The sequence below is a fragment of the Carcharhinus amblyrhynchos genome, chromosome 15, assembly GCF_965287045.1.
Source record: "Carcharhinus amblyrhynchos chromosome 15, sCarAmb.v2.hapA, whole genome shotgun sequence".
NCBI lineage: Eukaryota > Metazoa > Chordata > Chondrichthyes > Carcharhiniformes > Carcharhinidae > Carcharhinus > Carcharhinus amblyrhynchos.
The window spans coordinates 67,100,511-67,114,065 of record NC_137338.1 but is presented as its reverse complement, the minus strand read 5'-3'; the positions used below and the strand labels follow the sequence as shown (position 1 = coordinate 67,114,065).

The 13,555-nt window shown below is 46.4% G+C and overlaps 1 protein-coding gene across 1 annotated transcript in view; it reads left to right on the top strand.

The window, feature by feature from the left end:
* Window positions 1–4,488: 4,488 nt before the first annotated feature.
* Window positions 4,489–13,555, top strand: part of LOC145353386 (lysosome membrane protein 2-like) — a 41,401-nt gene continuing 32,334 nt past the window's right edge. Inside the window, exons 1-2 of the mRNA XM_080204113.1 lie at window positions 4,489–4,721; window positions 10,930–11,087. Coding sequence (XP_080060239.1) covers window positions 4,599–4,721; window positions 10,930–11,087 — 281 coding nt within the window. The 5' untranslated portion in view covers window positions 4,489–4,598. The remainder of the gene's footprint in view (window positions 4,722–10,929; window positions 11,088–13,555) is intronic.

Here is a 13,555-nt window from a genome sequence, read left to right as displayed (position 1 = left end):
ATGGACAAACACCCAAGGTCCGTTTGTTCTTTGGAACTTCCCAGTGTCAGACTTTTCATAGTATACTTCCTAGTCAAATTACTCCTTCCAAAGTGCATTACCTCACACTTTTCAGGGTTCAATTCCATCTGCCACTTATTTGCCCATTTGACCACCTCATCTACATTTTCCTATAACCCAAGACTTCACTGTTAACCACCCAGCCAATCTTTGAGTCATCGGCAGAGTTACTGATCCTATCCCCCACATAGTCACCTATGTCATTTATGTAAATGACAAACAATAGGGGGTCCAGCATGGATCCCTGTGGTACACCACTGGCCTCCAGTCACTTAAGCAGCAATCTGTCACCACCCTGTGTCTCCTACCGCTAAGCCAATTATGAATCCACCTCGTCAGACCACCCTGTATCCCATGTGCAACAGCCTTCTCAATAAGTCTTCCATATGGGACTTTGTCAAAGACTTTTTTGAAATCTATGTAAACTACATCAACTGCACTACCCTCATCCACACACTTGGTTACATGCTCAAAAAAATTCAATCAAATTTGTTAAGCATGACCTCCCTCTGACATAATCATGCTGATTATCCCTGATTAAACTTTGCCTCTCCAAATGGAGATAGAGTCTCTCCTTCAGAATCTTCTCCAGTAGTTTCCCAACCACAGATGTGAGACTCACTGGTCTGTAGTTCTCCAGCTTGTCTGTTCAAACTTTCTTAAATAGTGGGATCATCACATTATTCACAATATTAGTGAATATCTCTGGAATTTAAAAAAAAACAATCTTGGCAATCAATACACAGATGATACCAGTTTCTATGCGTGCAATTGGTTTATTTACACAAATTTTAAAATCATTCTTCAATCACAAAATGTCTGCACTCCTTCTCATAGCTTAGCTTATGGTAACTCCTGTGGTGTCAGTTTACTTTGTTCTGGGTTCGCACTGAGGCTTAACCAATCAAGCACCGTGAGTATAGATTAGTTATCAGGCTCTCAAAATCAAACACCACAGTAATCAAACGCTCACATGGTTTATTAATGCTTTCTGGGGAAGGAAATCTGCCTTCCTTAACTGCTCTAGCCTAGATGTAACTCCAAATGCACAGCAATGTGGTTGACTTTGAAATGGCTTTGTAAAGCATTCAGGCAAGTCCAGCATTGTGGGATTCCCTGCAGCAGCTCAAGAAGGCTGCTCACCACTAGCTTCCAAGATCATGAAGGGGTTAGATAGGGTAGAGGTAGAGAGATTCTTTCCACTTAGAAAGGAAACCAGAACTAGAGGGCACAGCCTCAAAATAAGCAGGGGGCAGTTTAGAACAGAGTTGAGGAGGAACTTCTTCTCTCAGAGGGTAGTGAATTTGCCCATTGAGGTGGTGGAGGCTACCTCGTTGAATATGTTTAAGTCACAGGTAGATAGATTTCTGATCAATAAGGGAATTAAGTGTTACGGGGGGGGCAGGCGGGTAAGTGGAACCGATCCACTTCAGATCAGCTTATTGAATGGCGGGGCAGGCTCGAAGGGCTAGATGGCCTACTCCTGCTCCTATTTCTTATGTTCTTATGTTCCAGACCTTATCCAATTGAATCTCCATTGAGTCAGCGTTGTCAGAGAAAGGAAACAGTTTCAGCAGCAAAGAGGATCAGTTATATACATAGGTGGGTAATGTTTTGGATGAAAGAGGTCTTTGTGCTGGTACAAATATGAGTCCAAATTCCTTCTCTTAACCCTGAAAGTACCAACAGACCCAAGGCAGCGATCAGGGTTAAGGGTGGACTCAAAAGAAAAATATAATGGAGTGGCAATATAACTCATTTGCTATCTCTGAGTCACAACCTTGTCGGTTCAAGCCCCACTGAAGAACTTGAGAATGAATTAAAGCTGACACTCCCCATTACAGCACTGACAGAGCGCTGCCATGTTGAAGGGTAAGACGTTAAACTGAAGCCCAGTCTATCCTCAGGTGGGCATAGAAGATCCCACGGAAATATTTTTAAGAAGAGTAGAGAGCTCTCCTTGATGAACAGAACATAAGAACATAAGAAATAGGAGCAGGAGTAGGCCATCTAGCCCTTCGAGCCTGCCCCGCCATTCAATAAGATCATGGCTGATCTGTTGTGGCTCAGTTCCACTTTCCCGCCCTCTCCCCATAACCCTTAATCCCCTCTCTTATCAAGAACCCATCAACCCACTTCTTAAAAATATTTAGCGAGGCAGCCTCCACCACTTCAACGGGCAGAGAATTCCAGAGATTCACCACCCTTTGAGTGAAGAAGTTCCTCCTCAACTCCATTCTAAACCGCCTCCCCTTTATCTTGAGGCTGTGCCCCCTAGTCCTACTGTCTTTTTTGAGCTGGAAGAGTCTCTCCACCTCTATCCTATCCATCCCATTCATCATCTTATACGTCTCAATGAGATCTCCCCTCATTCTTCTAAACTCTAACGAGTACAAGCCTAGTTTATTCAGCCTCTCCTCATAGCTCAATCCCCTCAACTCCGGTATCAGCCTAGTAAACCTCCTCTGCACTCCTTCCAGGGCCAAAATATCCTTGCGCAGGTGCGGCGCCCAAAACTGCACACAGTACTCCAGCTGCGGCCTCACCAATGCCCTATACAGCTGCAGCAAGACCTCCCTACTTTTATATTCAATCCCCCTCGCTATGAAGGCCAGCATCCCATTCGCCTTCCTGACCACCTGCTGCACCTGCAGGCTGGGTTTTTGCGACTCATGCACAAGGACCCCGAGGTCCCTCTGCACCGTCGCCTGCTGCAGTTTTTCGCCACGTAAGTAATAGTCCTTCCTACCATTCTTCCTACCAAAGTACCAAAGTGAACAATATTTATTCTTCAATCAAGGTTAAAAAGCGGCTTATCAGGTCATTGTCACATTAGTGATTGTGGGAGGCTGCTGTGCGTAAATTGGCTCTTGTGTGACCAAAATTACATTTGTAAACCTTCAATTTGATGTGGTATTTATCCAGAGTGTCTCTTTGATAGAAAGGGGGCACTGAGCCAGAGTGACTCTTTGTTAGGAGGGGGTATTTATGCGGTAAATCCCTTGTCCTACCAAGAACAAAGAACAACCCAGCACGGGAAACAGGCCCTTCGGCCCAACGAGCCCACGCCGCCATCTTAACAAGCATTTTCCTACACCTACCTTGCCCCGTGTGTATGCTAATGGTACCCCTACTGTAACCAGATTCAGGGGAGAATAGTGTAGGGTCAATTTGGTACACCAATCAGCCTAAGAGAACATCTTTGGGGTGTGGGAGGAAACCGGAGCACCCGGAGGAAACCCACGCAACCACAGGGAGAATGCACAAACTCCCACAGACACCGGCCCAAATCCATGTATCTGCACAGCTAGCAGTGATAGTCACTGAGCTGTTGTGGTGCCCATCTGCTGGTCCAGTTTTAAGCACACACATCGACACGAAGTACTAGGCCACTCTCGAAACCTCCAAGAGCAGCCCACGCACGACCCACCGTGTGCGTGCCCCTCGTTAGACAACAAGGTGGACCGACACACCTGCGGATTAAAAGAGACAAAATGTTAACATGTCGTATTACATTTCCAGTATCGTCCCGAGGCTCTGACCCTTTTTAAAACCGTCGCCTATAACCCTCCATCCCTGTGTCACGCCTGAATCCACATAATTCCTAGGATCCTTGAGGGACCATTCCTCTGTAACCTGGCAGTAGCAGAGGGGCAAATGGCCACGGGGCCTACCTCCTCCAGACCTCTCGGGGCCCAAGGTGCCAGGCCAGGGTGCTGGGGGCAATGAACCGTTTGCACTACCTAGGCGTATGACCTGAAGGGCGGCTGAGTAGGAGGTCTGGTGTGGAAGGGATCCTGAGTGGGGATCTGAGGAGGGCTTGGGTCCGGTAACCATCACGCCTGCACGGTTTGGGGACGGGGGCGGGGGGGGGGGGGGGGTAACCTATTATTTGTAGGTGGATGAGTGAGGATGTTGCTTTTTGAAGGGTTGGTTGTGCTCCCCTGGTCAGTTTTTTTTAATTTTTGAGGGGAGGAGGGTTCTGTTCCCGAGTGTGGAGATCAGGAAGCCAGTTAAAATGGCGGCCTTGTCTTGGAACAGCGGGGCTGGCTGGCGGGTTGCTTGACATGAGCTTGTTGACAGCTTTCAGTGATTCCCAGTCAGGTGCTGTTAGCACCGGGAGGAAACACTCTGGTTTGCCTGCCAGTGTGGGCACTCAGTCCCAAAATGGCAGCCTTTGCCGTTTGTTTTTTGGAAAATTCCACCCACAGGATCAATCTTTGGATTGAAACGTGCTTGGGTGATGTTACAACTACGGGAACTGTACATTGAAAGCTGACTGCGAGCCTTCCCCTCTCCAATTACTGAGGTATTTGGAGAGTTTGCCCTTTTTTGTGATTGGCTGCAGAGTGACCTTCCTGCCTTTGCGTGCCATCGACCTTTGGTCAGGCTAGTAACATTCAGGCAAGAAATAATTCCAGACTTTTCCGTGGATTAGCACATAGCTCCGTCTCCACAAACTGTTTGGCAGCGGGCATAAACTCACGAGGTTCCTTTTTAATTGTTTTTTTTTTAGAGATTTGCTTGTTGGAGCAGTTATGGTTCACCTGAGGAAGCGAGTTGCTGTGATTATTGTGTTCGCTCTGTGCTGCTTCATTATCTTCCTGATACTGACCGTTAAAGGCGTTTTTAACAATATAGTGGAAGACCAAATCAAAGAGGTAAGATTGAGCAGCATTGTTCAAGTTCGCACTGCAAAGCAGCCTCTTTCACTGTCTACAATTAAGATGTTTTGCAGATTTCTGCAAAGAGAGTTCACCTAACGTGAGATCAAATTGGCAAAACATGTAACACCTCAGGTCTCAGTAACTTTGACCTGCTTCCTTAAGCAAATGATAATACGGTGGTCATGTCATGTAAACAGTGTAGAGGGAGTTGGGAGCGAGGTAGGAACATGAGGAGCTGGTATGTAGAAATCCTGTGTGATATCTCTCTTAGCAATGCCAGCGATTGCTATGCAGTGATGTCTTCTCTGTAGGTGTGCAGAGGTGGCAATGGCATCTACTATGCCTGTCTCTTGTATCTTGAAGCACTTCCTCCTGATAGATAGGAGGGAGGGTGCTGGTTCAAGAATATGGCGATTGTAGTGTAGCGCAGAAGTTGATTAATGCTTAATAGTATGTCTCCACTCGCGAGTAATAACAAAGGATTAGGAAGACAAACAGAATGGCAAGTAGGGTGGCACTGTGGTTAGTATTGTTGGTTCATGGTGCCAGGGATCAGTTTTGATTCTTGGGTGACTGTCTGTGTCTGTGTGGGTTTCCTCCAGGTGCTCCGGTTTTCTCCCAAATTCCAAAGATGTGCAAGTTAGGTGGATAGGCCATGCTAAATGTTACAGGGAGAGGATGAAGGGGGTTGGTGTGAGTAAGGTGCTGTTTTGGAGAGTCATAAAAATAGAAGCATAGAAACCCTAAAGTGCAGAAAGAGGCTACCTGACCCATCGAGTCTGCACCGATCACAATCCCACCCAGGCCCTACCCCCATATCCCTACACATTTACCTGCTAATCCCTCTAACCTACACATCTCAGGACATTAAGGGGCAATTTTAGCATGGCCAGTCAACCTAACCTGCACATCTTTGGACAGTGGGAGGAAACCGGAGCACCCGGAGGAAACCCACACAGACACGGGGAGAATGTGCAAACTCCACATAGACAGTGACCGAAGCCAGAAATCAAACCCAAGTCCCTGGAGCTATGAAGCAGCAGTGTTAAATACTGTGCTACCATGCTTCCCCGAGTTGGTGCAGACTGGATGGGCCAAATGGCCTCCTTCTAAACAGTAGGGGTTCTATGGTTAGAACATAGAACATAGAACATAGAACACTACAGCACAAACAGGCCCTTCGGCCCACGAGTTGTGCCGATCACATCAACACCTACCAACCTACAGACCTATCTATAACCCTCAATCTCATTAAACCCCATATACTCATCCAGAAGTCTTTTAAAAGACCCCAGCGAGTTCGCCTCCACCACCACTGACGGCAGCCGATTCCATTCACTCACCACCCTCTGAGTGAAAAACTTACCCCTAACATCACTTCTGAACCTCCCTCCCCGCACCTTAAATCTGTGTCCTCTCGTAGCAACCATTTCAACCTGGGGAAATAGCCTCTGAGAGTCCACCCTATCTATTCCTCTCAACATTTTGTAAACTTCTATCAGGTCGCCTCTCAACCTTCGTCTCTCCAGGGAAAAGAGTCCCAGCTCCCTCAACCTAACTTCATAAGGCATGCCTCCCAGTCCAGGCAACATCCTTGTAAATCTCCTCTGTACCCTCTCAATAGCTTCTACATCTTTCCTATAGTGAGGCGACCAGAACTGCGCACAATACTCTAAATGAGGCCTGACAAGGGTCTTATAAAGTTGCAGCATTACCTCCCGACTCCTAAACTCAATCCCTCGATTAATGAAGGCCAGTACACCATACGCCTTCTTGACCACCTCCTCCACCTGCGAGGCCGATTTAAGAGTCCTAATGTTGGCCTTTATTACAGGGCAAATAAAATATATAGGGAGCTGGTATTGTCACTGGACTAGTATCCTGAGACCCAGAGTAATACTCAGGGGATCTAGGGTCCAATCCCACCGTGAAAGATTGATTGTTGCAAAACCTCATCTGGTTCACTAATCTCCTGTACAGCAAAGAGAAAGGCCCTTTGACCCATCGTGTCTGCACTGGTCAAAGATAAACCACTCAACTATTCTAATCCCATTTTCCAGCACTTGGCCCCTAGCCTTGGTATCACAAGTGTGCGTCTAAATACTTCTTCAATGTTAGGAAGGTCACTGCCTTAATCACCCTTTCAGACAGTGAGTTCCAGATTCCAGACTTCCTCCATCCTTTGGGTGAAAGAGTTTCCTCACATCCCCTCTAAACCTCCTACCCTTTAAATTTATTCTCCTTAGTCATTGATCCCTCACCAAGGGGAAAAGTTTCTTCCTGTCAACAATCTCTATGTCCTTCATAATTTTGTACATCTCAATCATGTCTCCAACACCATTATTCCTACAAAATTCAGCTGGCCTGGGGCTCGGCTCCTCACTCTGTGACTATGTCCTAGACTTCCTCACCCACAGACTGCAATCACTAAGGATAGGCACCTCCTCCATGATCATCCCCAGTGATGATGCCTCAAAAGGCTGTGTCCTCAGCCTCTTGCCGTACTCCGTCTACACCTATGGCTGTGTGGCCAAATTCCCCTCCAACTCGATTTCCGTGTTTGCTGATTATCCCCCCCCATGCTCGGTTGGATCTCAAACAATGATGAAACTGAATACAGGAAAGTGATGGAAGAGCTAGTGCGAAGACAATTATCTCTCCGTCAATGTCGGCAAAACAGAGGAGATAATCATCAACTTCAGGAAGTGTACATGTTCCTGTCTACGTTCATGGGGACAAAGTAAAAGTGGTCGAAGGCTTCATGTTTCTAGGTATCCAGATCACCAACAACCTGTCCTGGTCCCTCCATATGGAGGCTATAGTTAAGAAAATCCACTAACGCCTTCGTCATCCAGCACTTCCCCAGAGCGGAGAAGCTACGACATCTTCTCCGGAGCCTTCAACATGTCATTGATGAAGACGAACATCTCGCCAAGGCCATCCCCACACCCCCACTTTTTGCCTTTAAACAACTGCACAACCTCAAACAGACCATTGTCCGCAGCAAACTACCTAACCTATCCGGGCAAGTAATGGACAACGAAGGCAACTGCGAAGGAAGAGTGACATATTTCCAAGTCAGGATGGTGCAGGGCTTGGAGGGGAACTTGCAGATGGTGCTGTTCCCATATATCTGCTGCCCTTGTCCTTCGCGATGGAAGTGGTCATGGGTTTGGAAGGTGCTGTCTAAGGATCTTGGGTGAATTGTTGCAGTCATCTTGTAGACAGTACACACTGCTTCTACTTGGCATTGGTGGTGGAGGGCGTGGATGTTTGTAGATGTGATGCCAATCAAGCGGGGCTGCTTTGTCCTGTATAACGTCAAGCCTCTTGACTGTTGTTGGAGCTGCACCCACCCAGGCAAGTGGGGAGCATTCCATCACATTCCTGACTTGTGCCTTGTAGATGGTGGGTAAGATCTGGGGAGTCAGGAGGTGAGTTACTCACCACAGTATTCCTAGCCTCTGATCTGCTCCAATTGAGTTTCTGGTCAATGGTAACCCCGAGGGTGGGGTTAGCGTGTCTCTTATCGTTGATGGTCACTGCCTGGCATTTGTGTGGTGTGAATGTTACTTGCCACTTGTCAGCTGAAGCCTGGATATTGTCCAGATCTTGTTGCACTTGAACTTGGACTGCTTCAGTATCTGAGGAGTTGCGAATGGTGCTGAACATTGTGCAATCATCGGCGAACATCCACAATTCTGACCTCATGATGAAGGGAAGGTCATTAATGAAGCAGCTGAAGATGGTTGGACCTTGTTCCCTGAGGAACTTCTGCAGTGATTTCCTGGAGCTTCCGCAACCATCTTTCTATACCTAGTGCCAGGAATGACTCTAACCAGCAGAGAGTTTGCCCTCTGACACCCATCGATTCCAGTTTTGCTTGGGCTCTTTAGTGCCACATTCAGTCAAACATGGTCTTGACGTCAAGAGCTGTCACTCTCACCTCAACTCTGGGATTCAGCTCTTTATAGCCTTGGTTCAAACATGAATGAATGAGAGAAGCTATGTGACCCAAACTGGGTGTCATTGAGCAGGTTATTGCTGAGTAGATGTTGCTTAATAGCACTGTTGATGACCCCTTCCATCATTGACAATCGAGAGTAGACTGAGCGGTAATTGGCTGGGTTGGATTTGTCCTGCTTTTTGTGTACAAGACATACCTGGACAACTTTCCACGTTGACGGGTAGATGCCAATGTTGTAACTGACACCTACCTGACCGGAAGAGCTTGGCTAAGGGAGCAACAAGTCCTGGAGTGCAAGTCCAGGACCTGTTGCCTTTAGTCCAGTGCCTCCGACTGTTTCTTGATATCACGTGGAGTGAATCGAATTGGCTGGAGATTAGCATCTGAGATGCTGGGAACTGGAGGAGGCTGCGATGGATCATCCAGTACTCAGCACTTCTGGCTGAAGTGAATACTTCAGTCTTATCTTTTGCACTGATGTGCTGGGCTCCTCCATCACTGAGGACAGGGATATTTGTGGATCCTGGGTATCCAGCGAGTTGTTTAATTGTCCAACACCATTCTCGACTGGACATGCAGGACTGCAGAGCTTAGATGTGATCCGTTGGTTGTGGGGTCACTTAGCTCTGTCTATCACTTGTTGCTTATGCTGTTTGGCATGCAAGCGGTCCTGTTTGGTCCTTTCACCAAGTTGACACATCATTTCTAGGTGTGCCTGGTGCTGCTCCTGGTTCACCTTCCTGACTCTCCATTTGAACCAGGGTTGATCCCCTGGCTTGCTGGTAATGGTTGCATGGGTAAGTACTAGCCACAAGGTTGCAGATTATGCTGAAGTACAGTCCCAGAGAAGGTTCAAGATTCTTGGGAAGAAAGAGACTTTGAAGAGTGAGTTGATCTTATTGAAAGATAGAAGATTCATAAGGGAGTTTTAATTAGAGGATGCTGAGACACTGACCAGGATTATACAGATGGTGTGTCTCCTGCCTCTGGATGTGATGGACCATTGAAATTCCCATTTTCTTTGAAAGGGATGTAATATCCCAGCGAGTGGGAGGGGTGTAAAGTCCTGAACTATGTTTCCCATCATGGGAGAATCTAGAACCAGGGGGCATAGTTTAAAGACTTGTTCTACTGAAGGGGAAACAGGACCAATACAGGGTGTACCTCGATGAGAAGTCATCACTACCCAGACACAATACTTACTGAAATCCACAGCATTCTGTCCAATGAAAGCTCATTGAGATGTATAACATTTGGCTGAATGATGAAGCTAATGTACTTCAGTGATGCACTGCAGGAACTCAGGGATTCTTGAGTAGCACCTTCCAAACCTGTGACCTCTACCATCTAAAAGGAAAGGGCAGCAGACACCTGGGGACACCACCACCTGCAAGTTTCCCTCAACTATCCTGACTTGGAAATATATTACCGTTCAATCACTGTCAAAATCCTGGAACTCCCTCCCTTACAGCGCTGAGGGTGTTCCACACCTCGGGGACTGCAGCGGTTCAAGAAGGCAGCTCACCACCACCTTCTCAATGGGAAATTTAGGAATGGTAACAAATGCTGATCCAGCCAGCAACATCCAAACTGTGCATGATGGAATAATATTTTTAAAATGCACACCAGGCTGGAAGAGATTCTCCGATGCTGTGAAAAATGACTATAGGTTGCTGGTTCATCGACAATCCACGGTGCTGGCAGGTCAACACTTTACACGGAAATAGCAAAGTATTTGCTGGAGTTTAGAAGAGTACGAGGTGACCTGATTGAAACGTACAAGATCCTGAGGGGCCTTAACAGGGTGGATTTGGAAAGAGGTGAATGATGATGTGACTGAGATGGGAATATTTTTTCTGAGGGCTGTGAATCTTCGGAATGCTCGTCCTCAAGTGGTATCAGAGTATTTGAATATTTTAAGGCAGAGCTAGATAGATCCCTGATTAACAAGAGAACGAAAGTTTATCAGGAATGGGCAGGAATGTGGGGTTGAGGTTACAATGAGATCTTATTAAACAGCAGAGCAAGCTCAAGGGGCTGAGTGACCTACTCCTGCTCCTAATTCATATGTTCGTATAAAGATCGAAAAAGCAACAAGGGACTGTACATTTGCTACCAGGAAAGTCCACGTTTTAATCAGATTAGTGTTAATCTGATTAGAAAATACAGCAACTCATGACACTCCAGTTGAATTGATATAAATCTTATTTTCAAGTTTCTGACTGCTTTCCACAGCGCACAAAACTAAAGTTGAACAGCGAAGCATTTAAAAACTGGAAAGATCCGCCTGTTCCTGTTTATCTGCAATTCTACTTCTTCAACGTGGAAAACCATTTGCAAGTATTACAGGGTGAGAGAGCCAACGTGACACAACTGGGGCCGTACACCTACAAGTAAGAGCCAGAATTACTGCAACTAGATCATTAATTACATCTCACAGATAAGTATAAATTCAATCATGTGCTTCAATGCCCTGAATAATTATATGACAGTCGTAAAAATATAGATTGACAATTTGGAGATTTCTGTTTTTATGAGTGATCATGTTATATTCCATTACAGTCAAACCACATTGCAAAGTCCTTAATAGCTCATTTCATGGTTAATAATATCGAGAGAGTGCTAAGATTTACCCGAATGTTTCCACAGAGGAGGGATTTTAGCTACAAGGTTAGCATGGAGAAGCTAGGATCGTTTTTCCTGAAGCAAGCGAGAATCCACAAGGTGCAGAAAGAGGCTATTTGACCTATCGAGTCTGCACTGACCCTCCAAAACAATGACCCACCCAGGCCCTTCCCTCTGCCCTATCTCTGCACCCCATGCATTTACCATGTCTAATTCCCCTAACCTGCCCATCTCTGGAGTTTGGGATAGAACATAGAACATAGAACATAGAACACTACAGCACAAACAGGCCCTTCGGCCCACGAGTTGTGCCGATCACATCAACACCTACCAACCTACAGACCTATCTATAACCCTCAATCTCATTAAACCCCATATACTCATCCAGAAGTCTTTTAAAAGACCCCAGCGAGTTCGCCTCCACCACCACTGACGGCAGCCGATTCCATTCACTCACCACCCTCTGAGTGAAAAACTTACCCCTAACATCACTTCTGAACCTCCCTCCCCGCACCTTAAATCTGTGTCCTCTCGTAGCAACCATTTCAACCTGGGGAAATAGCCTCTGAGAGTCCACCCTATCTATTCCTCTCAACATTTTGTAAACTTCTATCAGGTCGCCTCTCAACCTTCGTCTCTCCAGGGAAAAGAGTCCCAGCTCCCTCAACCTAACTTCATAAGGCATGCCTCCCAGTCCAGGCAACATCCTTGTAAATCTCCTCTGTACCCTCTCAATAGCTTCTACATCTTTCCTATAGTGAGGCGACCAGAACTGCGCACAATACTCTAAATGAGGCCTGACAAGGGTCTTATAAAGTTGCAGCATTACCTCCCGACTCCTAAACTCAATCCCTCGATGAATGAAGGCCAGTACACCATACGCCTTCTTGACCACCTCCTCCACCTGCGAGGCCGATTTAAGAGTCCTGTGGACCCGGACCCCAAGATCCTTCTGCTCCTCAACACTACTCAGACTTCTGCCCTTGATAGTGTACTCGTTCATCCCATTGGTTCTGCCAAAATGGACGACTACACATTTATCTGCGTTGAAGTCCATCTGCCACTTCTCCGCCCAGTCCTGCATCCTATCTATGTCCTGCTGCAACTTTTGCCATCCTTCCAGACCATCCACAACACAACCAACCTGAAATAGGAGCACCCGGAGGAAACCCACGCAGACATGAAGAACAAGCAAACTCCACATAGACAGTCACGCAATGCTAAAATTGAACCCAGGTCCCTGGTGCACTATGTCAAGAGAATGACGGGAGATTTTTTTTATCCATTCATGAGATGCGGTCATTGTTGACAAGGCCAACATTTATTGTCCATCCCTAATTGCTCTTCAGAACTTGATGGTCAGCTGCAGTCCACATGGTGAAGGCAGCTAGTGAATTAATATAAAACATTTTTTTTAGATGAGGAAAAGCCTCCTTGTTAAAATCTTTTCCATTGACTGGCAGGGATTTTTGGGCAGGTTGCTGGGTCACCAAGTTTTTCATCCTGGCTGTAACAGGCGCCACCCAAATTCGCAATCACCTGATTGCTAATTGGACACTTTATCCTAGCAAACCAAAATATGCTATTTCACAGACAAAGTTACGTTTCTAAAATGATTCAAGGAGTAATTTAGTGCAAGTAACAGGAATATTTCTTGTGTGATTGCATAGTAGTTGTCGCTTTTTCACTCTGTTTGCCTCCTTCTAATTAGCCACCACCTCCATTTTAAGGCTTTCCCTTTCATTCTCTTGCTGAATAAGCAGCGTGCAAATTCTCCATTGCTGGGAGGCCTCCAACTTCAAGATCCCACCCATTATCTTTAACTGAACAGCAAACCCACCCTCTGTTCCCCTCACCGTGTAGGATTGTGACCGTGTAGGATTGTGACCCCTGATGTCAGGACCCAAACAAACCCCAAAATCCTGCTCCAAGATTCTAGATTTAGATAATGTTGACTTCAATGGGTTGAGACAGAAACTGTCTACAAAAAAAAACTGGACAAATCTGTCAATGGCTCTACAGAGGCCTAGTTAGGCCATACCTGGAGTTAGGGTGAGCAGTTCTGCACACACTACCCAGATTCCTTTGCTGGAATTCTATTGCCCTGCCCACCATGGAATCGGAGCAGGAAAGGGTTGGACAACAGAAACGTCCGTTGACCTTGGGCCTGAATTTCCAGTCTCGCTCGAACGAGGCAGTAAAATCCCACCTCATGAGTTGAGTTACAAGAGGATAT